A 27,493-nucleotide genomic window follows, 5' to 3' on the forward strand; every position below is an offset into this window, starting at 1 on the left:
TGCTGTAATACATATCTGAAAAAAACTTTGAAATAGATGTGACTGGTGAACAGACACTCCAGTGGACATTGGAGCACGGCCGGATGCTGTGTGCGTTCAGTGTACGAGTACGGAGTTTCCTGCTGTGCTCACCCTGTGTGACCTCAGCACAGCCTGATAGTACACAGCCCAAAGCCCAGCACTGCCACAGTTAACATGACCTATATGCCAGAAGTGCTGCAGGCTGCCCTCATGCTACTCTATATGAAGCTGGCTGTTAATGTGGACTGCAGGCGTCATGCATCTTAGTGGATCTTGCTGGGTTTGTCCCTGGCAGCCATTTTGTTTCCATTTTACATTCAGACTTTTAAATCTTGCCTTGTTGATTGAGTCTGATTGTATCGATATAACAGAACTGAGGTGAAACGGAGCAGAAATAAAGACACAGCCTGCTCATCATGCACATACAGGATTTTAACAGTTTTTCCCAAGCAAATCCATTTGAGGATGAGCTGAGACTGTCTGTAAATGTCTCTAATACATTGACTGATAATGAGAAGCACTTAGGCATTAGGACTGGGTATTGTTTGAAAATGTTCGACACCAGACTTCCAGGTTTGTACCAGAGTTCTGACCCCAATCCTCAAGAAGGTATAACAAATTACAAAGGGGGCCTTTTTCACAGGAGCGTTAAAAAGCCCTAAGTTTACTGTGTAAAAATAAGTTTGTTGTAAATCAATATCAATGGGAATTATATGCACAGTGCCAACAACATGATAAGGGCATTTGATGTTGAGCTCCTTGCCTTGAAGAGGGTCCCATTTTTTTTTAATAATGTGTGATAGTACGTTGAACCCATTTTGGCTCAAAGCCTCTGTTCAAACAAGTGTAGCATTCTGGGAAATTACTAATAGGTATTTTTCAGTATTTTCCGAACTAATTATCTTCAGATTACCTGACAATTGATAAAATGTAATACTAGTGCTGATAAGAGCCTGACCGCCGATTACTCTGCTAGCAGATTCAATTGGTTGATTATAGCCTATCAGAATAATCATCATTGATCAAAATGTTTTGGATAATAAACGCATATGTTAACACTTTAATTTTTTCGTAATACAAAGCCTTTGTTTGACTTACTAATAATGTGCTGCTTGGCTATTTATCCAGTAGAGCGGGCTCCGACTCCACTACTCAGTGTGTGTGTCTGCTTTTTCGGCCAACATGGTCAGCTGCCCCACCCCTCCACCCCGCCTCTCTCTCCCCATGCCTATGTTTATTATGTTAGCAAGGTAATGTCAGGCTAACCTAGCTTAACATTAACTCAGTAGTTATTTAAGTCGGTAACAGCGGATTGAACGTAACAGTACAACATTTGAAAGTACACTCACTAAACAACAGCCTCAACAGAAGTTTGCGCTGTGTGTGTGCAACGTGAGTACAGGGCAGCGGAGAGAGGAGAGGGGGAAAATGGGGTCCAACAAAAATAACCCTGATGATGTCATTAGGGTTGACTTGGATTTGGCCATTTTATGGATTCTATAAACTGCTCTCGGCCAGGGCAGACGGTGAGACTAGAGATATGGATGCTTGAGAGAGAGAGAGAGAGGTGTGCTGGATAACTCTTTGTTGAGACTGTTGGACAATGAATGACAACCCTCATCCTTGAAGTGTTTTGGTTTAGTCTCTGTCTGCAACTGAAAAAAGGACATGAAACTAACGGCAAGCTTCATGTACAGCAACAGTAAAACATTACTAAAGCTTGTTGTGTTTTAGATAAGGCCTCCATCCTTTCCTTCTTGATTGGCAACAGAAGATATCTTATGGCTTGTTAGGTACTAGAGTTCAGACCAACCTGAGCCCTGAATGGAAAAAAAACACAGCCCTCCTATTCATCTGAATAGCAGTCTGTGGACGCAGCCAGGATGCCAACACAAAGAGGCATCAGGCTTAACCTTTACTGCAGCACAACTTGATGTTGGCACTGGCCATTCACAAACATACAAGACAAAATTCCCATGTACCTTAAAGGCGCTACGAGAAACTTTGTAAACTAGCGCTCTTTGGACAATAGATATTTATCAATAGACGGTAGATATTTTTTCACGACGCCAGCTGTCATAAAGCTCTTTTCCAGCGCGTGCCGGCCAGTGACAGGGTGCCAGTGTCTCGCGATAAGGTCTATGTCCATGTTGAAAGCGAATGAATGAGAGACGGCAGGATGGATCACGATTAATGGCGTCAGACCCGAATGCATTTATAATGCCTTTTATAAAAACTATCTAAACAGCATTCTTTGCACTGATGGTTTTGTTTGCTGTTACAGGTAATTCATGATCATCAGAGGAAAGATTTGACTGTTTTAAAAATACTGAAAAGTTCCTTGTTGGGACTTTAAACCTGGCGCACATCGTGACCAAAGATAAATACCTTTTCGTAGTTGTAGGATCCGGTCTAAGAATTACAAACCTTGCACTGTTTTGTTGAGTGATAAGCCTTCAAATGCATGAATGTGTTACTCCTGGATAGTATTTCATTGTCTCATCCACACCTTATAAACACACCACCTACATAGCTCCCTACTGTTGTTTGTTCTGAATCCCAGTTTAGTACTGGTACAGTCATTAGGCTAAGCTCTAATTCAATCTACTCGACCTAAAGCACATTAAATCACTCCTTCCTGTGCATTGACAGCCCTGCCTTTCTTAACATAGTTCCAAAGTGCTTTCAGAGAAAGGGAGAAAACAGTGTCAAATTGGCAACAACGATTTAAATCCATAACCATCTGATCAAAGGAATAAGTGAAGAGGCGGCATGCGGTGCCGTACATGATATTGATTTGCCAGTTTTGTGCCACTGCCGCCATTTTACACCAATCGCCACCATTTTGATAAGGTAGGATTAATGGCACAAATGGAGGCGGTTGGTGATTTGCAACACCGGATCAGTAGTTGCACATTTTTTTTTCCTTTTTCTTTGTCTTTGAGTCGGGATTGGAAGTCAGGTCTGACACATCATCAGGCTCCTGCACCTCAGCGATAAGCCTGACATCCACCAATGAATCAAAGCGTTCAGAAAATGAGACAGAACGCTTCCTTGGTCGTGTGTAAAAAAAAATAAAAAACAGTCCAACAAAGGGAGAAAGTGGAGGTGGTGGAGAGACAGAAGGCGGAACTGGGAGGAGTGGCATTGCATCAGCCAAATGAATTGTCATGATGCAGATCATGCATGAAATGAGCAGCAGATTCCACAATGCAGTTTCAAATGGCCTTTGATGGTCCCGATTGGTGTTGGACTGGTGTTGAGCCACGCGGGACAGACAGACAGACAGACAGACATACAGGAGGAGTGTGAGCGTGACGACAGGCCACTGCTTTAATTTCTGAGGAGGACATTTTAGCAGCAGCCGTCTGATCGACAGCTCTGTGCATAAAGAACATGGTGTGTGTGTGTGATTGTTGGGGGATGGGAGGAGGGAATTAAGAGTTGGCATTATGTCAGGAGAGAGCTGCCATCTCTGCCTCCTTCCTAGCCCTGTACACACGCACACACATACACACACACAGCGCCTACACACAAAGACTTGTGTGAGAATAGCGCAAGATGAAGAAAAAAAAAATCCCTCTGTATCTTGGCTGTGTCACTTCTTTATTACCCCCACGAACACACACACACACACACACACAGCTCCATGCACGCACACTCACACACACACACACTGCTTCCATGCACACATGCCTACACACATTCTCCATATCCACTCCTGATTGGCTGCTGTAATATGAACAAATGAAGCCCTCAGCTCTGGCTACATTTAAGGGGGCCCCTGAAAGTAAGCATGTGTTTATTTTTACAGTGGAAGCGGAGGGGGGTTGGGGGAGGGTAGAGGAGCAGGGAGGGGTTTTCTTTGTGGTACTGTACAGCTGGAGCAGGAGAGGGGGGTTACAAAATCCTGCCTTCTGTTGGAATGTGGTGCTGTACGTGGATGTCTGGACACCCTCTATCGGCTTTTTAATGGCTGAGCTGGTACTCCACACTTCCTTGGCTTAAGTGTTACCAGTGTGAGGAGTCGTCAGATATTCTATCAAAGATACCTGTCCAACTTGGTGCTGGGTCGTAAGAAAAAGTAGTGTCCTTTTGGCTCAAGGTGGAGCTCCATTTGTCCTCTATCAACCCTACAGCCTTTTCTGTCTTTCTACCTCTTTCTCTCTCGCCATGTCTCTTTTTCCCTTTCTTTTGCCTTTATTGCATTGGCCCTGGCAGAGAGCCCACAAGCCAGAGGGGTGGGGTGGGGGTGGGCGGGACTATGGGGCGGGGCGTGGGCTGGTTTGGTTGAGGAGAAAGAGGGAGTAAAAGTGTGTGTATGTGTGGCTTGTGTAGCAGGCAGCAGCTGACTTGAAACAGTCATTATATTATGTAAAGGCAGTCGGCGGCTGTGTGTGTGTGTGTGGTTGGGGGGGGGGGGGGCGTGGGGTTGGTGGTGGTTGCTAGCTACTGACGCGCAGCACACGGCCGGCCCTGATTGGCTCATCAGTAGCCCCTTTCTCAGTGCTGTGCTCTGTGGCTCATTAAAGGTGGAGGCTCGGTCGAGAGGTTGCTTGTGTTTTTTTTTTTCTTCTTCTTCTTCTCTTCTCTCAGCAAATGGAGGCGGCGACGACGATGTGGCCTCTATCTTCAGCTGCGTCACAAATTAATTAGATGTAGAAGAAGAAGTGTCGGGGAGGGTTCGTGTGTTGTGCCATCATTAAGACTACTGTAGATGTGAACCCGATAACAGAATGAAAAAAACAGACACAGCCCCACCGCCGTACAATAGAGATAGAACAACACCAGCAGGAATCATCTGCTAAATAGGCCGCTGATTAAGTAGATAACAGCGCCAATTAAATTCTCTGTCTGAATTACAGTCACTGATGAGACGACGCTCCCGGCGCACATGACTTCTTTTGTTGGGCCAAATTCAGTGTTGTTGGCCCAGGTGTTGTTGGTGATGCCGTGGTGCAGTGCTGGAAATAAAAGGCATCCATTTGCATTAGGTCTGACCACTGACATGATTTTAGCGTCAGTCATGAAGGGAGGAGAATCCTGCAGATTAAGTCGTTAAACACCTAGAAAAAAAAGTTGCGGTAAAAATCCCATATTTAGGATACACAGAGAATAGGTTCAGTTTTATCCCCACAACCACAAATAATGTTAACTTCACTGAAAAAGATACCAAATCACTGGCACTCTGCTGGTGTCTCTCCTAAGGAACCGTTAAAAGATTTGTTTCTATGAGGATTCCTTCCGAGTGTCCAAATGTCTACTTCAGAAATGTACAGTAAGGTTCTGAATAGGTTCTGAGGACATGGCTCTTTTTGGTTGTAAATTGTCATGTGTATTGTTTGCTGCCATGGCATCACGGCAGCCCTGATCTTACTGCTCTTTGGTTCAGACTTAAACCTATTAAGGTTCCTGGACCCACCATTTATTTAGTGTGCCCGTCCTTCTTTGCAGTGATTTCATTGTCTTTAGGGTACTGTTCAATACAACCACCAGTTATTATTATAGTAGAAGCACAGCCTCCGTCGTGAATGACCTATTACATAAACTTTGAGCTGTTGTGGGAATAAGATTTCTTCTGGCTTATTTATTGAGATGAATCTCTTAGCTTTGAAAAAGACATCTAAAGGTTCTGGAGAAAACCAAGGGGCAAGGGAAGCACTTCCGCACACTGTTGTACCTTTTCAGGTTTTAACAGATGGACCTCACCTGACTGGTTAGGAGCACTCACACTTTAGCAGCTGTGCTTTTACCTGCTGATTGTACATCATGTGTCATGGCTAGCATTGGTAGAATTACTGTTAGCTTAGCTGCATAGTACACACTTGTCAAGTCTGACAAAAATGTTAGTAAGTATAACACTTGACTTGATCCCTTTCCTTCATATTGTCGCTTGTTGGGCTTGATTGGACTAGAGCCACTTCATAATGTTGTTGCAGAAGCCAACACTCGGTGGTTGTGAATTATGAAACACTGAGTCCAGATGAGACCAGAGGATACAGTCACTTCATATAATCCAATAGCTTCATTGCTACATCTGCAGTAAGAGTTGTATAATGGTCAGGTCTACTAAAGTGTTCCTGTGTTGTCAGGTCCTCATCCAGCTTGTGCTCTGTTCTCAGCATCTTGATTGGTTCACTGCTCCCACGCTGAACCAGTCACATGACTAAGCTTACTTATGTGCTCATAAGACTTGTCCCTACAAAAGTCTTCCCTACTGGTATGAGTCACATGGTAACACACACACACTCACATACGCATCAAACATTTCTCAAATTGCATTTGTCACCGTCAAGTAACAGAGATGCCGTCTATTATTAGCCTTGCTGTGTTTAACCCACTTTCATCCGAATAAGCTTATCATCATCTTCATCATCATCATCAGCTGCTGCTCCTGTTGTCACATTATATTATCCCTGTTGTATTGGTTAGTTAAACAGCTTAATCTGACTAGGGAGAGTGTTGGATATGGGAAGCTCCCTTCTTCATTACACACTGTTAGCTAGCACAGTCCATCCAGCAAGCCAGCAACTACCAGAATGGATTTCATGGACTGCCGTTTGGATCAGATATTAACTGGTGTGTGAGTGCTTGGATATTAACTTGCCAAACAATAAAAACATGCAAATAGGTTGGAACATGGAATTTATCGTAACTTTAACAATGCTAATAGCTGTTTTGAATAGAAGGCCAGAATATAATGGAAATAACTAGATTAGATGCATATTTCTCCCAACACGTCGTAAAATTGTGTGTGGTTCTAGCTTTTCCTAACGACCACAGTGGAGGGCAGAGTGAACCACCAGATGCCATAGACTTGGTGGTTAGCCTTGATAATCATTTGAATATGAAAATGATGGGGTAGATTGTCAAACCGTCTCTCCTGGTACACATTCAAAGTGTTTCACTTCCATATGAAAATTGACAGTAGTGATTGTGTGAAGAATAGCTGACTAATTAATTAGTGCTGGGTGATCACTGATGTCACATTGTTGGTTCAGAAAGTGAATAGACACGGTAATGGTAGAGGTGTGGGGCACAGGGACTTCTTAACCAATTCAACATATTAAATACACCAGCACTTAAAGCTATTCAGTGCTTAAGCGCAAAGTGTGTTTGTGTGTTTGAGCTTTGATATGCTGACAGTTGGTGATGTGGCTGTGCTAACCCTTGTTTGTTTGTCCCCCTGTCTCCCCTCCAGGATGGAGCGCATGTCTGAGGAGGCGCTGAGGCTCAACCTGTTGAAGCGAGGCTTAGAATCAAACAACGAGAGAGAGGAGGCTCTGGCCAAACGGCTGAAGATGGAGGGCCACGAGGCCATGGAGCGCCTCAAGATGCTGGCACTGCTCAAACGCAAGGACCTGGCCGACCTAGCGGCGCTGGACATGGGGGGGGGCCTGGGAGACGGGAAGGGCCCCGGAGCCAGCAGCCTCCACCACCAGAGCCTCATGAACGCTGCCTACGAGGAGAAGCTGAACGGGAGTCTTCGGCTGGCGGGCCACGGCGGACATGGTGGACCCAAGAATGGCAAGGAGAACATGATGGATGAGCCAGTGGATATGAGCGCCGGGAGAAGATGGTGAGAATACATTCAATATTCTTCTTATTTACACATAAGAACCACAATAGACTGGCTGGTCTATAAGAGAAAGACAACATTGCCATCACATGACTACCGTTTCCCTCTGAAACTCTTTTCTGCTGTGAATCCAAAGGTAATAGAGTGATGTGATATCGCCGACGTGTTCACGTAGGACTACTTTTAGAAATATCCCGTATAGTTTGCATGAGGAGCGGCACGCCAGATGCAAGCACATGGAACAGTTTAATTTTGCTGTTTGGCCAGAGTTTCTTTCAAAACCGAACATTATTGACCTTATGAAGTCAGTAGATTGGCAGTTCGTACAGAATGCTTTCTCTGTGTGTTCTGATCCGCCATTGTTACCATTTGTGTTAAAGGTGAAGTAAGTGATTAATTTATGTTAATATAAGTGTTAAATAGCTCTTTATTCATACAGTGATCACTTATATAGTGTGCGCGTTTCATAAAGTCGTTCTCTCAGTCACTCGCTCTGCATGTAATCGGCAAATAAACTTTTCGGGGATCCCGCTACTAATAACCAATCAGAAGAGAGAATGCTACAAACTGGCTCCCGTCTCACTGCTGGTGCACATGCAGAGCAACAGATGGGTGAATGTGTATGCGCCTACAATGGCGGAGCAGTTAAAAATCCTTCCCAATGTCAGTTTTGATGTTTTTTGTCATGTTTTATCACACTTGTGGATCTGAGATGATGTTAGATAACGCGCGTTTTGTAACCACGCCCTGCAGTAAAGCATGTATGGTAAATGCAAATTCTTTGATGAATATTGCTCCTGTTGTTCCTGTGGAGAAGTGCAGTGGTGTTCCAAACTAAAGGAACTCTGAGGGCTGATGGCTGCAGCAGCTGGTAATGCAGTCAGCTCAACAAACTGAACAGAATTCCTCAAATTAAACAAAATGTCTAGACACAGAGGTGGATGTCCTGAATGCTGTAAGACTGGCAGAGGGACCAGAGCTCACCGCAAGGTATTTATTCAGCATGTGCTAAATGTCGGGTACGGTGACCACAGAGGGCAGAGAGTGTGGCAGCATCATCTCCAGTGGCCTCTGAGCGTAGTGGCAGCACAGTCCTGTGTAAACTCCAGCTGACTTTTGCAACAAACAAAAAAATAATCTCATCTCATCGTCAACCGCTTATCTGGGGTCAGGTTGCAGGGCCGGCAGCTCCAGCAGGGGACCCCAAACTTCCCTTTCCTGGGGCCACATCAACCAGCTCTGACTGGGGGATCCCGATGTGTTGCAGAGGCATTCCCAGGACATTATGGACATATAATCTCTCCACCTAGTCCTGGATCTTCCTCCTCCCAGCTGGACGTGCGTGCCTTGATTACCACCCTAGGGAGGCGCCCAGAGGGCAACCTTACCAGAGCTAAAGACGTAAACGGGCTTCTTTCTACACAAAGGAGTAGCTGCTCTGCCCCGAGTTCCTCATGGGTGAGCTTCTCAACGTATCTCTAAGGGAGACACGATCTATCCTCGTGAGAAAACCCATTTAAGCTGCTTACCTCGTTCTTTCAGTCATAACCCAGCCTTCATGACCATAGGTGAAGGATGGGAACGAAGACCGACCTTCCAGCCCAACTCTCTTTTCAACAGTGCAGTAAGACTTTACCAGCGAGGCTGAGAAGTGTGATACCCCTGTTATTCGCACACACTTTATGGTCCCTCTTTTTGAACAGGGGACAACCACCCCAGTCTGCCAGTCCTTCGGCACTGTCCCAGACTTCCAAACAATGCTAAAGAGACGTGTCCAAGACAGCCCCTCCACACCCAGAGCTTTCAAAATTGTTAATCTAAAACTATATTAAAAATTCTACTTAGCGTAATATATATATATATAATATATATATATATGTATAGTACACTAGAAGATATGTTAAAAATCTACCTGTACTTTGTTCCCCAGTTCTCATCTTTTGATGCCGATATCCATAACTGATGGTTGATAATTCCATCATTTTGAAAGCAATGAGAATGTTTAGGGTTAAGACTTGTGTAGAAACAGCTACATGACACATCTAGGCATCGTTGTTAGCCTTTCAACAGTGCTACAATGCATCAAGCCCTGCAATCTTCTCTCTACTCCAAAGGTTTGGGAATGTGATGACGAGCCAGCGCCTTCTACTCTATATTAATTGTTCAATCAAGAAGTAAATGTTTCAGGTTTGATTTAGCCTGTACCTTTTCAAATGGAGAGATGCTTATGGAACAATTTTGGTTTGAAAAGACGAACACATCGGACCTGGTTGGAGAGATAACGAGACTGCAACCTTCCCTCAGACCAATACATGAAACAAACAGAAATGTCATGTTTTCTACATTTCGTTCTACTGTAAAAGGTCACCCTTTATGCAAAATGCACTTTTTCATTTGTTTTCAACATTAACATGGATGTGACCAAAGAGTCCTAAAGTATGAGGAAAGAACAACCGCCTGTCTCTCTTCTCCAGCTCTACCTTTCTGAAAAGATGTGTTCAAAAACCCCAGTCAGATTTCTCTCCCCTTATGACATCGACAGGGGAGAAGCCCCCATTACCAAACTAACTTAGCACTACTTCCACCTGTGATAACCAATACAATGGTATAATGGCACATGACTGACTTCACACTACTGAATGGTAAGCCCAATTTCAGAAAACATTTCGTCAAAGTTTTCTTTTCTTTTCGATGGACACTTGGCTAGTCAGAGCAGGTCCAACGTTCTCCCATTTCCTGTGTGAAGGTTACTAAACTGAAATAAAAAGGGCCTGCTCTATAACAGGCCCATGGTTCCCCTCACACCCAACTCCAAGAAAGTGCTTTGAAGTGCCTGCACTCTCAAAGCTTCACATCCACACCAAGTCTTTTCAGACAGTGGTACATTTGAACATGAATGAATGGTTCCAGGAGTTGATAGGATGTGTTGTTTGTCTCTTACAGTGAGGCAGACCATGAGAGAAGAACCCCGTCTCCAGACGTCATCATCCTGTCGGACAACGAGGCGTCCAGTCCCAGAAGCAGCCCTCGCCCCGAGGAGCGCCTGCACCACGTCAACCTGGACCTCTTCAAGGTCAGGACACTTTGAAACACAACACACTCAATCTATGATGCATGGCTTTGAAATCTTAAATAACATGTCATAGTGAGTGCTGAATCTGTCAAAAGTCCAGGATCGATCACGCAAAATGAATGCAGTAAGACATTAATGCTATAGTAGAGCATGTGCAACAGGGCTTTCTTATAAAAGGGGCATCTATGGCACACCAACATGGAAAATCATAATCGGTAAAAACATTGTTAGAAAATGAAGGTTTTTTCATATCATTGTCTTTTGATGTGTTTATGTGACTAATACTAAATAACTTACAGGTGCATTTGTTCTGTCAAATTATATTTCTTGAAAACACAATAATAATAATCCAAGTAAAAAAAAAAAAAAAAAAAAAAGATATTTGAAAATGACTTGAAGAGACAGAATGTGAAAGTGCACTGCATCAGGCCTGTTCTATAGGACACGCAAAAAAGACCTTACAACAGAAAATTCCGGACATGTTTCAAACATTAGCATCCAAAGCTACACACTTTAGATAGCACACAGGTCAAAATATAGCTCTTTTTACTTCTTTTAACACATTGATGCTAATGTGTGGTAGGATGTTGAGCTCCAAGGTGTGTAGTGAGTTGTCCCTTAATGTTCCTTCATCTGGATGCCATGTGTTGTGACCGTGTCCAGGGGAAGAGTGGGGAGGAGAGGCAGCAGATGATCAAAGCTCTCAGAGAGGAGCTGCGTCTGGAGGAGGCTCGCCTGGTGCTGCTCAAGAAGCTCCGGCAGAGTCAGATGCAGAAGGAGAACGTGGTGCAGAAGGTCAGTGTTTGCTGCTGCTACTGCTGATGATAAACCTACCTGTTTATTCACCTACACACACACACACACACAACTAAAGGGCTGGGCATTTGGCAATTCATCCAAACACAACATTCAGACCCTGTTATCGACTCTAACTTGCACATGTCGATCATTTTGATTTGGGGTCCTGTCCAAGTCCTTCTTTGTTTACTCTTAATCAACACTGATTTATAAAAAAAAATTAAAAAAAGTATGAGACATTTGTGTTTAAAATATTTGTTGACAAGAGATTCAAGTTATTTTCACATGGAAATATTTTCAAATATTTGATTAGCAAGAAATGCAAGCTGAACTTGATTTTTACTGATTTGAGGTCAAATCGCCCAGCCCTACCAACAATCACACCACGCATTACAGTCTGGGCACGGTGTAGCAGCAGTGCAGTTGTGCTCTGCCTGGTTCTGGAGTATACAGTGGTAGAATGGTATTAAGTCCATTCACCCCAGTACTCTAACGGCCTCTGCACACATCCTGCGTCTACCTCTGGAGCGCGTCGCCTTACCTTACTGCTGCGTCTCTCTGACTTTTCTCGGAGACACATGGAACGTCTCAGCAGCTGCTGCTGCAGCGCTGCTTCTAAAAGCCCTATCTTTCTACATAGTGTTTTCATAGATAATTCCCATTAAAAATGAAGTTCTTTCGTGTAATTTATGATGCATATGATTTATATTGAGTCTAATATTGAGTCTGGACAGTAATCCGTGCGCCCCATTGCCTTTTTAATTTTTTTTTATTTTTGCCACATTTTCGCTTGTTGGAAGTTTTATTTTGAAAGGGACACACCAGGAAATGGTGAAACTACTGCGAAAGCTGCCGGTATGAAGTCAATATGACTCTCAGCAGAGTATTTCTCTATCAGTTAAAGCAGAGAGACCCGAGAGAGACGCGCGGCTCTCAGAAAAAAATAGGCGAGCCTCCTGAGGTAAAGGGGAGCGTCGCTGCAGACGTGCCTCCGACGCGCATCAGCAGTGCGTCTGAGGTTGGATGTGTGCCCGCTCTAGGTTGATTACACGGTCAGTGACAAAAAGTCAGACGCAGACGCGCAGTAGAGGTAGGATGTGTGCAGAGGCCGTAAATCAGTGAATATCACCTCACGTTTCCGTACCTTTCCATACTGTGTGTGTGCTTAATAAAATCCAGTGTTAATACACAGCCTAGGCTCTTTAAACTGGCATGTTGCAAGGTGGGCCCCCTTTGTTTACATACCCTTTGTATACAAACCAGTTTACAGTGACTAGGCTGTGTGTTAACACTGGATTTTTTTCTTTCAGTGCACTCATAGTAAGGACAGGAAGCGGATCGCAAGGACTTTTTGACACATTTTTACAAAAATTGATGAATAAGCGTTCTCTAGAATCACTGAATCCACCTTTTAATCTTGTGGTTTTTACTATGCAAGTGTTTTCTATCTTCTGCTACTGAAATGTAATGTGAGGTAGAGGCATCATCTGTAAAATAGCAGGGGTTATTATTATGTATACAGGTTAGTATGAGAGACATGTGAGCTGTGTTGGTAATACTCCAGTGTTTGATGTGCAGGTCCCGGTGGTCCAGAACACTGCGTCCTCTGTCCAGCAGCCCTCTGCCATGCACAGCTCTCCTGGCCTGGGGAAGCTGCCCGTCAGGCCCGGCCTACACAGCCCCGAGCCCCAGAACCTCCGCACTGCACAGGTCTGTGTCTGTCTATTCTTTACATTACATTACATATCATTTAGCAGACGTTTTTTATCGAAAGCGACTTACAACTGGAGCACACATTCATACACCGATAGCAGCAGCTACCACGCAGGGTGCAAGCTAACTATCGGGAGCAATTTAGGGTTCAGTGTCTTGCCCAGGGACACTTGGGCCTCGAAACTTGAACCACCGACCCTGCGGTTGTGGGTCGACAAACCTACCCACTGAGCTGCACCCCCTATTCTCATACATAAAATTCACTTGTGAGGGATGTTATGGCTCTATCTTCAGAGGAGAGGCTAACACTTTGGTTAGCAATCAGCAGTAATGTAACTTTATTTGAACAGGGACAAAAATATATATTTACGGCTTGTTGAGGGCAAGGAGAGATGCATGTTACCAGGTTATGGCAAATTGCTATTTTTCACCTGTAGTGCCTGGGCAGGTAAGTAGACTAATAAAATACTACGAAAAATATACAAGATACAATGATACATAAACATAGGATTATACATTAGGAAGATTACGAGAGACAATTCTATAAATACATAGGATAAAATGCTCAAAAGTTTACGAAAAAGCATTACATTGCATATTTGACATACAGTCAGCACTATCACCTTCATAACATGACAGCAAAGTGAAGGGCAGACCTCCAGGTTATTTGATCATCTCAAGTGTCTTTCGGTGTTTGGTCGCTCTGACAGGTCACACTCATATAATCAAATATCTATGAGGAAGTAACTCATGACTGTGGGTGTTTACCAAGCAGGGCGTATGTAAAGTAAAGATGCTCTCCCATTGCATTGTGGGAAATGGAGGATCCAGTGTATTTGGAGCTTGACCCACACACAGGACCATTCTTTGTTAGATCTGTAGCCTGTGTGTCAGCTTTGTGCAGTTTGAGATCATTAAAGGACTTAGTTTGAGCATGGCTTTAGGACTTGACAGTGATTTTTCTTGGTATCGTCTTCACTACAACCCTAATATTCCATTTGGAAGAACCACAAAAGCACAGCAGCGTTTTCCAGGAGTGAATGATTTCTAGGGATGTTGGGAAAAAAAAGCTAATCATGTAAAAATCACAATTCATATTTTATGCGATTTTGAATCCAATTTTTTAATAATAATAATTTTTTATTATATATAATATACTCTGCTTGTAATGTTGACTTGCCTTTGAATCACATGCATTACAAGCTCGACATTAAAATAGACATCAAATGAAGATACATAACACATGGACTTTGCTTTTATGCCTGATTTGCCACATCGCCTTTTAGCACATAGAGGACATAGTAGATCCTGAAGTCCTCCTTTGAACCGAATCAAGAAATCTATTTTGAATCTAGAATCTTCATGAATTCAATCTTGGCCCCAAGAATCGGGATCGAAACGAATGGTGGGATTCCAAAGGATTCACCCCCCCCCCCAAAAAAAAAAATCCAACCATCTTCGAATAATTGTGAATAATTTGTGCAGAGACATGCGTCTGCTATGTGAGATACAACATGTGATATAAGGGATCAGGTCAAATTAGAAATGGCTGCTGGCTGTAGTAGACTGACACTAGGACCTGGGTTCAGTTGAGAGAATGAGAGGGTCCATGGAAGGTCCTGCTCTGATTATGAGACAGCCTCCTGCTGGAAGCCTTTGTTCTGCATGACATAGCCCTGCTCCTCCATTACATGTTGAGATGGGATTAAATATTCAGCAGATCTGTGTGTGTGTGTGTGTGTGTGTGTGTGTGTGTGTGTGTGTGTGTGTGTGTGTGTGTGTGTGTGTGTGTGTGTGTGTGTGTGTGTGTGTGTGTGTGTGTGTGTGTGTGTGTGTGTGTGTGTGTGTGTGTGTGTGTGTGTGTGTGTGTGTGTGTGTGTGTGTGTGTGTGTGTGTGTGTGTGTGTGTGTGTGTGTGTGTGTGTGTGTGTGTGTGTGTGTGTGTTGTCAGTGTACTAACCAAGCAGCTGCTGCCCTCTGTTGGCCATACTGTGTATAACACCTGTCTAAACACTATAGCCTATACAGTATCTGTGCACACCATGAGAGAACTCATTCTTTAATATGGATGCTCACTAAACCTGCCCACCTACCAAACAGACTTTACTGTAATGAGATCATGTAGTTTAATCTGCTGAATCAAGCTCACAACATAAGGTGTCATGAAGGTCACTTCAGCGCTGCTATATAGTCCAGGAAAGACTGCCATATCTGTTTAAATTGTTCTGCTTTCCCTGAAATCTCATAGCGGATTTTCTCCATATATAGAGTACTGGAGAACTCCATGAGCCACATATCGAAGCAGGGGGCTACCCATGTCCATCCTTTGACCACACACACACCTAAAACTAACTTCATACGATATTATGTTATTCAAGATAACGTTATCCAAGCGTAACAAATCAATCCTCGAGCTCTGTTAGGAAAACCAAATGAGCCCAATGAGAATGAAGAGGATCTTTCTAGCTTCATTACTAATCCAGGGTTACCATGACATAAAGCCACGTCTCAGGAACAAAGGGCCCAAGGCACTATGATGACTCATCACTCTATCCACTCACCAGTGTGGAATGTTGTTACAGAGAAGTCTATATTTTTTTTATTATCAGAAAGTGTGACAGAGTATCTAAGCCCTCCAAAGCCCTGGAAAAAAAAAACATTTTCAAAAAAATATCTATTTTGGCACTTCAAGGGATCCATTAAATATTCAGAGTACAGTTTAATTAGGCCTTATATTAATTGAACATTAATTAGCTACTGGTATGATCTAATCTGGCTGAAATGATATACACTTCATACATGAAAATCATAAATGAATCAATATTGCTTGTGAATTCGATATCCAAACACATTAGATTACAAGTCTTCTTTATGGTTTTATTATTAGTAGTAGAAGCAGCGGTAGTAGTAATAGTTGTTTAGCCTTGTTTCCACTGAGCGGTACGGTTCGGTATGGCACTGCACGCATTTCTTTACTGTGTCCCTTTGCTATGATGTCACCATAGTTTTATAGCTGTCACAGCCAGAGCATAGACCGTTTATAAGGGCAAGTGTCGCTCTGACCCATAAGCGTTATATTATGCTCTGAGCGAGTCTATCGCCGTCTGGCATAAACCCCTCCTACCACAAGGGTGCTGTCAGCAGTGGAAACGCAAAGCCAGATCTGGAGTGACCGTTCCATGCCAAACTGTGCCTCGTCAAGTGGAAGCAAGGCATTAGGGGGACCACTTTTGAGAAAACAAGCTGCTGTTGTCCTGAACTTTGCGCATTTGAATGAAACTGTTGTCCTTTTTGTGTGTAGGGTCATACGGTCATCAGGTCAGCAGCCAATGCCAACCTGCCTCCCATGCTGATGTCCCAGCGGGTGATAGCCCCCAACCCCTCCCAGCTGCAGGGCCAGAGGCTCTCCAACAAACCTGGCATGTCCCGCTCCAGCTCCAGTATGGCCAACGCTGTCAGCTACCAACAGGTATGAAGCTCTGATACACTGTATCCACTCATGTACTGTGGGAGAGGTGGACAGTTTACCTCTCTGCTGCATTTACCCAAAAGAAAGGAACTTGTTTAGAAATGATTGTTTCTCGCTTTGGGATTCTTCATTCAAAGTTACCAAACTCAGTGACAGTTATTTGAGAGAGAGAGAGAGCAGCATGTTCAGTCTGAATCACAGCATGCTTTACTGCCACCACAGTGTGAACATAAGTCAAAGCAGCACTTCAGGCTCTGTTCTACAAGAAAAGATATGTCAAAATCCCATCGCTTTTTGTTACAGCATAAATGACTGAAATTGCAGTGAACAACACCACTCGCATTTGTCTATTGTTGTTTTTGATTTTTCAATAATCAACTGGCAAAAAGTTTCATGACGATATGTAAGAGTTAACATGTTGACTCTATTCACCTGCAGTGTCTAGCCAGTTTCTACAATAATGACTCAAAGGCCAGGCAGCAAATGTGTTTTTGTTATTCAGTAGCAGTGTTTCTGACGACATGTGACTTTTGTGATTCTCGGCTAAGCAGTGGATGATGTGTGGCTCCCTACAGGCCAGCCAGCAGGTGGCCGCCTCCCAGCGCTCTGGCTCCAGTGCCATGTACATGAACCTGGCCCACATGCAGGCGGCAGCAGCAGCAGCCGGGGCCGGTGGTGGCCATGGCGGAGCCTCGGCCGTCAGTCCCTCCACCATGTCCAGCTCGGCCAGCGGAGGAGGAGGGGGGGTCAGCTCCATGGCTGACCAGGCCAGCAGCCAAGCTGCAGCCAAGCTGGCCCTGAGGAAACAGCTGGAGAAGACCCTGCTGGAGATCCCTCCACCCAAACCCCCCGCTCCCCTGCTCCACTTCCTGCCCTCCGCCGCCAACATGGAGTTCATCTACATGGTGGGCCTGGAGGAGGTGGTGCAGAGTGTGCTAGACAGTCAGGGTAAGACACATCCACTCACTTTGCCTTCTCTGATTCAGTCTGATAGCTTCAAATCCTGTCAGATCAAACTGATCCATAAAGTCAGCGACACAATTAGAAGAAAACAAAAATGCGTTGACACTGATTGAACACTTGGGGCTTGAGATTGTCACTGTGATCTGACCCGGTCTCTCTTTCCTCCAGGTAAACTGAGAGGATCGCTGTCCCGCATGGAGCCCTTCTTCTGTGCCCAGTGCAGAACTGACTTCACCCCCCACTGGAAGCAGGAGAAGAGTGGGCGCATCCTGTGTGAGCAGTGTATGACCTCCAATCAGAAGAAGGCTCTGAAGGCTGAGCACACCAACAGGCTGAAGAACGCCTTCGTCAAGGCCCTGCAGCAGGAGCAGGTCAGCACTCTCTACTCTTTATTTACCAGCCTCAGTGGAGGACAAGTTCCGCCCTGTGTTCCAAATCACATACTCTTTCTTTTTTTCTATTCTACATACTACAGCTGATTTATAATCTAGTTGGCATGCAGTAGGCATACAATTGGGACATACATTTACTTGTTTATTTCATCATAACATGGCGCCTTCATTTTACCTGGTTGTTTTTATATGGATGCTCCATCGATGTGACATCACTTCCGGTGGGCACTGGATTGTGGGTCAAAATCGCCAAAATAGCATGCTGATTTCAACACTAAAAATCTCCACCCATCCGGGTATTTTTAAGCATGGTTTATCTGACCACAAGAAATGGGACTTTGTCAGATGCACATATACATGCCCTGGTGTTTTTAGTGCAAATGTCTAGTGTATTTCTGTCTGCTGCTAGCCTGGTTGTCTGATAGTGCTTTAGGTATAACTGCTTTTAAACCACAAGGAGTTCAATGAATGTTCGACCATGAATGTAGTAATCAGTAATGTATGTGATTTCTGAATGTGCTTGTGTGTGTGTGTGTGTGTCCCTGTCAGGAGATTGAACAGAGGCTGCAGCAGCAGGCCGCTCTCTCTCCCAGCTCGGCCCCTACCGGCCCCAACGCCTCCAAGACTGACTCCATGATCCGCCATCACGCCCTCCGCCAGGTACACCCGTCTCTCCTACTTGCCTAATTGCCCAGCATTGCATTAATTGCAACAAAAACATAAACCTCTTTATCTCTGCCACTCCAAACTGTCAAATAAAAGCAAAAATGCCAAAAGATTATCTTAAAGAAATAAATAATAATATTTTCTTATTTTGTGGTTTAAGCAGAAAATCTGTGTATTTGATGTTGTCGATTAAAGCAGCAGTGTGTAACCAGTGATGGTGGTGTGAATGTGATATCTGTACTGTCTCCTGTACAGGCTCCACAGCCCCAGGCCTCCATGCAGAGAGGTCTGTCTAACTCAGCGCGGGGGGTGCTGTCTAACTTCGCCCAGGCCTCCCAGCTGTCCGTGGCCAGCAGCCTCATGGGCATGACTAGCTCCAAGCACTGTGGCAGCGGAGGAGGGGGGAGCAGCAGCAATAGAATGCAGCACGACAGCCGCCGCCAGATCTACAACATCCCAGGTACGCTAGCCACTGTGTTCACCAGGGATTAGACCCATCCAACACTTCTATTGGCCTACTTGTACCTTCAATAGATATCTGACACATTGAAACAGCTGTAGATACAAAGCATGCTGAGCTAAGATGTTGAACATAGGTGTATCCCATTCATCTGAATATTAAAAAATAAACGTTTGTATTGACCTCACAGACAGTGGCTACATTTTTCATCAAGAGTACTCAATGACTGAACAAGATAACTGTGTCTAATAGAATAAGTAAATATATTATCTTAGGAGCTGTAGTAAAAAGCTTAGCTTATGGTCTTGATGTGTGTGTGTGTGTGTCTTGTGCCCACAGGGTTAAACATTGCCTATCTGAACCAAGCCGCAGTGGGCGCCCATAAGAGCTCCAGCCTAGCAGACCGGCAGAGAGAGTACCTGTTGGACATGATCCCACCTCGATCCATATCGCAGTCCATCAGTGGACAGAAATGAGCCCAGCCCCCCTCCCTCCAGCCCCCATACTGAAGCACTCCCCCCCCCCATCGCATGCAGTGCCTGTCCGTGTGCCTACCTTAAAACCAACCCATCAAATCTCCCACCGAGTCGGACAAAGACACTAAACTGTCAGTGCATCTCAAAATGTTCTTATTATAGTAAAAAAAATCTTCTTCTTCGTCAGCGCGTTAACAATTATAATTCTCATTATTATTATCGCTGTTGGTAGCACTGTTATTATACCTGCAACTACCAGTTTTGCTTCAGTTACTATTACTCATTATGCTTTTTTTCTTTTATAAGTGTTTGGTCCATTGTTTCTTTCTCTGCTGTCCCTCCTTTACTGTAGGGAGTGATGGTGAATCATTGTAGGGCCACTTTAGGCCACAATCATAATAGGATTATTTTCTCAACTCAATTATAAAGCTTACATGTGATTATTGCTAGTAACAGAAGATCAACAGGGTGCATTCTGGTTGCTATGCAACATAAAGTTTTAACAACTTTGAAGCTTTGTAAAAAGTGTTAGCTCGCTAACTTGAAGTAACAAAGTGGAACATGTTGATGAGAAAAACAGACAATGTTAAGTTAGTCAGTGCTCTGCTTGCTCTTGAAAAGAGGAGCTAGGAGCTAGTTGTGAAAATGGAGAATGTGTCATTTTTGACCAAAGGGTCAGTTTTCAAGTTTCAAGAGTTGTTTTCACAGTGTTCAGGGCAGCACCCCATCCTGCTACCACCAGAGCTGAGGGAGTGGAACGGCTGACTAGAAGGTTTCCCATGTCAATAACAGAGGATCCTATGTGCTCACAGTCTGGGGAACCTTTTGCTTTGCTGCTCGGCTCCCACTGTTCCCCATTCAAAGGTCATCAGCCTCGCCTGTTACACATTTCATCAGTCCCCACATGGATGTACGCGGGCCATACCATACTGTAGTGGTTCTAATCAGGACTGAGCCCACTGCAGCAGTGATCTACACATGATGAGAGGAGGCAGGTTGATTCTCCCTCCTGGTTTCCATGTCATGTCACTACCCTCCATGGCCACGCCCCCTTATCCCTTTGCTTCTCCAGTATGCACAGACTGAACCCTATCTGCCCAGCAGCTCCTCAGCATCACATCTTCTATGAGAAAGTGAAAAGAACTTCAACAGTCTGAAGGCTGGAAGCACATTTTGTGTTTCCCAGCCACAGATGATGTACCTATTAAACCTAGAAACCTGGGTTCCTCCTCTTCTTCTTCTTCTTCTTCTTCTATTTGAGATTGTTTACTGATTGTTGCCCCTTTTCTTTTTTTTTCTTTTTTTTGTTTGTTTATTTCTTTGTTTTTTTGCGGCGTCTCCTGATGAATGGGTGGCGTACCTGAGAGGTAAAAAGCCCCCCGGAGACGATAATAATCAACATAGCTAAAAACAGAAACTATTAAAACTATCTGTATGGATTATGTATAGGTACCTAGCTTCAGAGGATGTGGAGTATATCTTTTAATGGGAGAGACATGGATCAATCATTGTGTGCATTCTCTGCACACACAAGTTGCCTCAATCCAGAGGAGCACTTTGCATATTTCCAATTTGGAAAAAAAAAAAACATTTGTTTGTTTTAAAAAGAGGAAAAGAATGTTACAATTGAGAGGGTCTGAGAGTCAGAGGAGACGGCGGTAATATTGTGGATTGCAGGAAGGTGTGTGTGTGTTATGCTTGTTATGAATGGTTTCATCTTAATTGACTTTGCCAGTGTTGATCTCTGTCAAATGTTGGACTTCAAGTTCCACCTTTTCCCGATCACTGGTGCCCTGTGTGCAGGAGCTAAGAGCCCCAGCCTGTGTATACCAGCATCAGTACGGTCCCATTCAAAGCCAGCAATAACTCAACTATTCACTCCAGTTATTCTCTGTTCCAATGCAGTGTCACAAAGAGAAGTCACCTGACAGTTCTAGGGACGTCAAATGGCCAACGGTTCCCTCCCAGTTAGCAGTTAGCTCACACAATCTCAAGCAGTGTTGAGTCAATGTGCAGTATTATTAACATGGGAGGCTGTGAGCTCACTCTGACATGAGGAGAAACCGACACATTTCAGTCTTTACAACTAAGATATTTTCAACTGTCGCTTCTTAATCTCTGAAATCTGATGTCTTATCCAGGAACAGAAATACCATGCAAAAGACTGTTGAAGTGACTGTATTTTTAGGACAACGCTTAATGGAAAGTCCCAATAGCACTGTCCCACCATCTTTCAGGCAGGTGCACATGAAGTGTTTCCAGGTTGTAATGTGTAGTGTGAAACGGGTTCAGCCATTGACACTAGCAGCTGGCTTCATCATACACCTTCTGGATCCTGCACTTTGTGTGTGTGATTGGAACAGTCATTTGAGGTCAGTCTGAACTCAGTTTCAGTCATCTGTACAACTTTTTGCACACACACACACACACACACGTTTTTGACCAAGTATCTGCAAAATGAATAAAATGAATTGTAAGCATACTAACGTGCTGAACTCTGATGGTGAATAAGTAAACACATTACACATGCTACTTAACCTTCTCAACTTTGTCGTAGTTGGATTTCTGGATAAGAATTCAATTGGAAAAGGAACTAAAGCACTTAATTGGAAGTGGTGATTTATGTTGAATTAGCCTACCAGCTAATTAGCTAAGCTAGCTCACAACGCCTTTTCATTGCTCAGTGTGATATGTGATGGAGGCTTCTGTAAAGCTATATAACCTGATACTTGGGGGTATCTGTCCATGGTCTAAACTACAGTTCAAACAGCTTTTCCCATTGCGGGTCAAACTCTAAACTCAAAATTTGGACTGGGAAGTTCTGGGAAACGAGTTTTCCTATATCAAGTAAGCTAATACAATAGCAGAACATGTTCTAGTTTGAGCCTTTTTTTTAAAGCCCAATGAAAAAAGGGCTTTATTGTTAGCAAATGCATCAGAAGTAGGCTAGTTAAGTAGCCTACAGGCTAGCTTAAGACCTTCAGTTCTTCTCAAGCTAAGAACATTTAGGACAAACCCCCAAGACAGGACAGGAATATATACTTTGTAAACAAAAAAAAATGTCTCTTTAAACTGTTCACTTTCACTATAATATTATTAAACTGAATTCAATTGAAGCTCCAGCTCATGTGTTATTTCCAGCTGTCAGATGAACTGTTGAGTTTGATGGATCCACACCTGCTGGTCAGCGCCTCACACACACACACGCACAGACAAAATGGAAGACAATGAAACTACCTAGGACTAGATACAGAGATGGAAAAAACATCTTGGGTGAAACAGTTGAAATTGGATATAGATATCTTTTTTTTTACTGCCACTCATCACACTTTAATTGGAGCAATGTTTAGTCATGCCTCTCCTGCTGCCACGTTGAAATGAAAAAGAAGACAAAAAAGCTCCTCCCTCTCTCTCTCTCTCTCCCTCTCTCTCTTTTGCAGATGCATCCACACACACCTTTGTATTTGGACTGCAGGTTATTTTTTTCCAATTTAAATTTTTAGATTTCAAAAATCGTTATTTTTCTGTTGTCTGTTTCTCTTTATATTTTATTTCTATTTGCATTTAAAAAAAATAAAATAAAAATAAACAAATGTATTGACTATGAAATAAATGACACGATATTTGCTAGGTTTGAAGTAATAATGACTTATTGTACATAAGCTTTTTTTTTCTCCCTTGTACTGAAAAAAAAGAAATTAAATGGTTGTATATTGTGTAGAAAAAGCAAACAAAAAGCCATGAATATTGTGAAGCTTGTCATTTCGTTTTGTGATCACTGTGTATTATTGTGTAACAAATGTGCAAAATGTTTGGGATTATTTTCTCCCCCCTTCTCTCTCTCTCTCCCAGAATGCATTGGGCTTTGGTTGTGTAGACTAGTTAAGAGTTTGTGGGAAAGTGTTCATTGGTTCAGACACATTACAACACTTTAAAAAAAAATGATTAGGGCATTTTAAACTTAAAAACGTCTTACCGTATAATTTTCCTGATCTTGTTCTAAATAAAAAAGCACTTAGCCTACCTATATAGTGTTGGATTACATGGACAGATGTTTAGGCTGACGTGCTTAGCCTTTTCACTAGAGCCTGCTGTCTTTACATGTTAACTCATTTATATTACTGCTGACTCACTGTCTTATGTCCAACATATTCACACAGCAGCCATTTTGGAATTCTATAGGAAGGGACTTTGATTTCTTTTTTGCACTTGGGACAGTGGGTATGCTTGATCCTTTTGTTGTTGCCCACAGCATTAAAATATGAAATTTCAAGAAGTAAATAGAAACAGCTCTATATTTCAAAATCCCATGCTTTTTCAGTGTCCTTGTTGTCATACGGGCTGTGTCTTGATTTGGAAATACATTCTAGCTCTCTTCACATTTAACAAGGGAAACATGTTAACGTTGCTTTCATCTTTCAGTGTGGTGGGCAGCACTGATGTATCTCAAACCCTGGGTTAATAAACACTTACATGATCTGTATGTGCTGCCTATAAAATAGTAGATTTTAACCTGAGGAGAGCTGACCCTGAATCAGTGATCACTTTTCCCTTACCGACAGCATACAACACATACCGCTGCAGCTCTTCTCTACTCTTTGGCTTTCTCCTCTTGTTAGTTGGTGTTTTGCTAAATGCAGGGAAACATTTAATTTGCAAAAATTAGTTTTTATAAATTTTCAACGATACCTGATTTTCTTTTTTGCAAAGTGTTGACAATGTTGGATCAAAACATCCGGAGGGGAAGCGGACACACACAGATGATGAAATCAAACCGGAGACTTAACTGAAGTCCATATTGTTTGTTTTTTTTGCTTACATCAATCCTGACCTTTTGCACATACTTGATATTTAACGATCTTCAAAAAAAAGTCAAAAGAAAATAATGCTGTTTGAATACTGCCAGTTGATTGACAATTATGCATTGATTGAAAAAATAAGCTAATTTTGGAGGAAAATAACTTTGTAATATTTATCTCTTGCAAGCTATGTTTAATAAAGGTTGAAACAATTTGCTCCCAAGTGTGAAGTCATTCATATTATCTGGTGTCACTCTCAATCAGCTCTTTATTTTATTATTAGGCTATATTATTGAGCTCTGGATGCTGCTGGGGGGTCAACCAACCTTCATCCAAAACAATGAAGGCTCCTGTGGTGCAATGTTAGCGTTTCTTTCATTTTCTACACAAATATTAACTTTTTATTCTATCCTTATTTTTATTTCAATAATCACAGGCTGCTGGAAAGTAATACAGAAGTCCTTTATGGCAATATTTAAGAAAGCCAACAACAGGGAAGGCCAAGTGAAACAGACAATGCATATTTTTTCTTTGCTTTTATTTTTTTAAGTTCATCTAAGTAAAAAATAATAATTATAATATGTTTATCCCCCTCTGCAACAGTACAAGGATGACTTCTGCTACAGGGATATCTCCCATAAACTCCTTGAAATGACTGCACTGATCACTATCTCCATAAGGTAACACACTAACTATGCCCAAGTACCTCATACAACCCCACTTCAAAAATACTGAACTACCCCCTTTAAACACTGGACAACTGGAACACACTTCTCCGTTAAATAACACAACAATTAAATAAGAATGACATATAAGTATTCATGTTCAGGTTGAAACGTTACATAGAACTTGTTTTGCCTTTACACAGTTTTTTTCAAGCTAAAAGTGAACTTCAAAATCCCTCTGAAGTTCACCCACCACTAGGGGGCAGAGTTGGGCAGAGATACATGTTATCCAAGTTGGTTTCTCACCAAACTCATTTTAACATAGAACAAGAGAAAGGCTTAAAAGGTCCCACCCTCCAAAACGTTGAAATTCCTATGATAAATATCACGATGGTGACCTTTTGATTATTAATAAGATCTTATATGTTTTTTTTTCCATTTCTTTTTAATGGTATACTGTGGATAACAGTCTATTTATGATGTTGTATATATGGCTTTTTGTGATCCACATCCTACTGTAACTTTCCTTCCATTATCTCATGTGTTTTGTGGACAGGCTGATATAAACGGTGTTGACTAAACATCCAGCTGTATTTCTTCGCTCTTATGGCCATAGGTTTTGGTCACTTGAACTTCAAGTTCATGTGTCAACCACACACACTGGAGTCACATCACAGTAAACACTCCACAGACCTTTAACACACTTTTCGTCATTGTTATAGAAGCGGATAGTTGATTGGGAAATTTGAAAAACATGGATTTGTATTGCTAAACAGGAGCAGTTTTTGTTAAAGGTAGAAAATGAACTTTTCAAGGAACTCAGTCTAAGAATAAACCCTATATAGGTTTTGTTCATAGTGACAGTGGTAGCAAAGTATTTATGTCTCATACGTCACAGACATTCTGTTCAAAAGTGTCCAACAACTTGACTTTTAGTTTCATCTGGGCAGAGTTTGACAGTAATGACTTTTTGGGAATGGCAATCGATATAAAATACTCACAATTCAATGTCCAATTACAGGCTTTTACTGGAGTGTTTTAACTGTATCACACAGAGTGTGCTTATTTGCCATGGGACAGTTCACCCTTGGTCTATTAAGTGTTGCTCTTGTGTTTTTTTCCATTTCCCATCCATCCATCCACCTATCTTTTATTTCTACATTTATGCCCACTTATCCCACCACACAAGGTCTAACTGGACCGGGCCCCCCGTGCAAGGTGGACGGTTGACCAATGTTCCAACCTTCATTTTACTGACACAGCAATACTGTGCAAAATATTATGAATTTGGCAAATGTCATTGCTGCCTCAGCAAACTTATGGTGGCTTGATCCCACACACACACACACACACACACACACACACACACACACACACACACACACACACACACACACACACACACACACATCAGCATGCAGTCAACAGAAAGAGATTTAAACAAAGCCGATATCATCTTGTCCACAAAAGGAGTGAAGCTCTCCATTCTCCAAGTCAGCAAAAAATATGCAGAATCAAAAATGGTACAAAGATAAAAAACAAAGGGTAAAATGAAGGTTAAGATAAACAAATAAAAACAGAAAGTCAGTCAAAACAAAAATAAAGATACAATATAAAAACCAATAAATAAAGCAGTTCCAAACAGAAGATACGGCCCTCAGTAGGATGACATGAGACACATGGCTTCCAAGTTCAAACGATACAGTTCTGTGCTACACCTTCTCCTTCTCTATGGAGCTCCAACTCTCCACTCAATGATCTTCATACTGTATGCCCTGGGAGTGTGTCTTTTGAACGCTGTATCAAATCATAATCCCTCGTCTGTGTGTCCTCAAGGACAACTCTCATATTAATCTGAATATTTTTTGCGGTTAGATCAATACCAATAAATACAATCTTGAAATCCTAGATTTCCTGAGTAGCAGTAATTACATACAGATCAAAACACTATCAAACATGCATGGAGTTTCAAGGATTGCAGGAATTTGCAGATTGAATACACAGTGCTCATTGAGCAGGCTGACATTAAAGTAAAATCTTATCTTGCGCACTATGATATATGAATACTGCATTTCTGTGTATGTGTGTGTGTGTGTGTGTGTGTGTGTGTGTGTGTGTGTGTGTGTGTGTGTGTGTGTGTGTGTGTGTGTGTGTGTGTGTGTGTGTGTGTGTTGTGTGTGTGTGTGTGTGTGTGTGCGTGTGTGTGTGTGTGTGTGCGTGCGTGTGTGTGTGTGTGTGTGTGAGTGAGGAACTGAAAGACATTATGCAACACAAAGGATATCACGTGACAGACGAGTTGTGGCCATGACCGTGCTACAGTATAGTATATGAGACAGTGGGCGGGGCTAGCACTCTGTGAAACGTTTGGAACATAAAGTCCTTTGTGTTTACCCACAGGTCTGTCTGCCTCTCAAGGGCAC

At 42.7% G+C, this 27,493-nt stretch overlaps 1 protein-coding gene across 2 annotated transcripts in view; it reads left to right on the forward strand.

Annotated features, from left to right (window-relative positions):
- gatad2b (GATA zinc finger domain containing 2B) overlaps nt 1-24,614 on the forward strand; it is a 43,582-nt gene extending 18,968 nt beyond the window's left edge. The window contains exons 2-11 of one of the 2 annotated variants that reach the window (XM_080045605.1): nt 7,223-7,600; nt 10,544-10,673; nt 11,337-11,468; nt 13,050-13,181; nt 16,485-16,652; nt 17,204-17,600; nt 17,784-17,986; nt 18,557-18,667; nt 18,929-19,133; nt 19,473-24,614. In XM_080045605.1, the coding sequence (XP_079901731.1) occupies nt 7,224-7,600; nt 10,544-10,673; nt 11,337-11,468; nt 13,050-13,181; nt 16,485-16,652; nt 17,204-17,600; nt 17,784-17,986; nt 18,557-18,667; nt 18,929-19,133; nt 19,473-19,609 (1,992 nt within the window). In that variant the 5' untranslated portion in view covers nt 7,223 and the 3' untranslated portion in view covers nt 19,610-24,614. The remainder of the gene's footprint in view (nt 1-7,222; nt 7,601-10,543; nt 10,674-11,336; nt 11,469-13,049; nt 13,182-16,484; nt 16,653-17,203; nt 17,601-17,783; nt 17,987-18,556; nt 18,668-18,928; nt 19,134-19,472) is intronic. The other variant, XM_080045606.1, reaches the window with a different exon arrangement.
- Nucleotides 24,615-27,493: the final 2,879 nt, after the last annotated feature.

The sequence above is a fragment of the Ammodytes marinus genome (assembly GCF_949987685.1).
Source record: "Ammodytes marinus genome assembly, chromosome: 17".
NCBI lineage: Eukaryota > Metazoa > Chordata > Actinopteri > Uranoscopiformes > Ammodytidae > Ammodytes > Ammodytes marinus.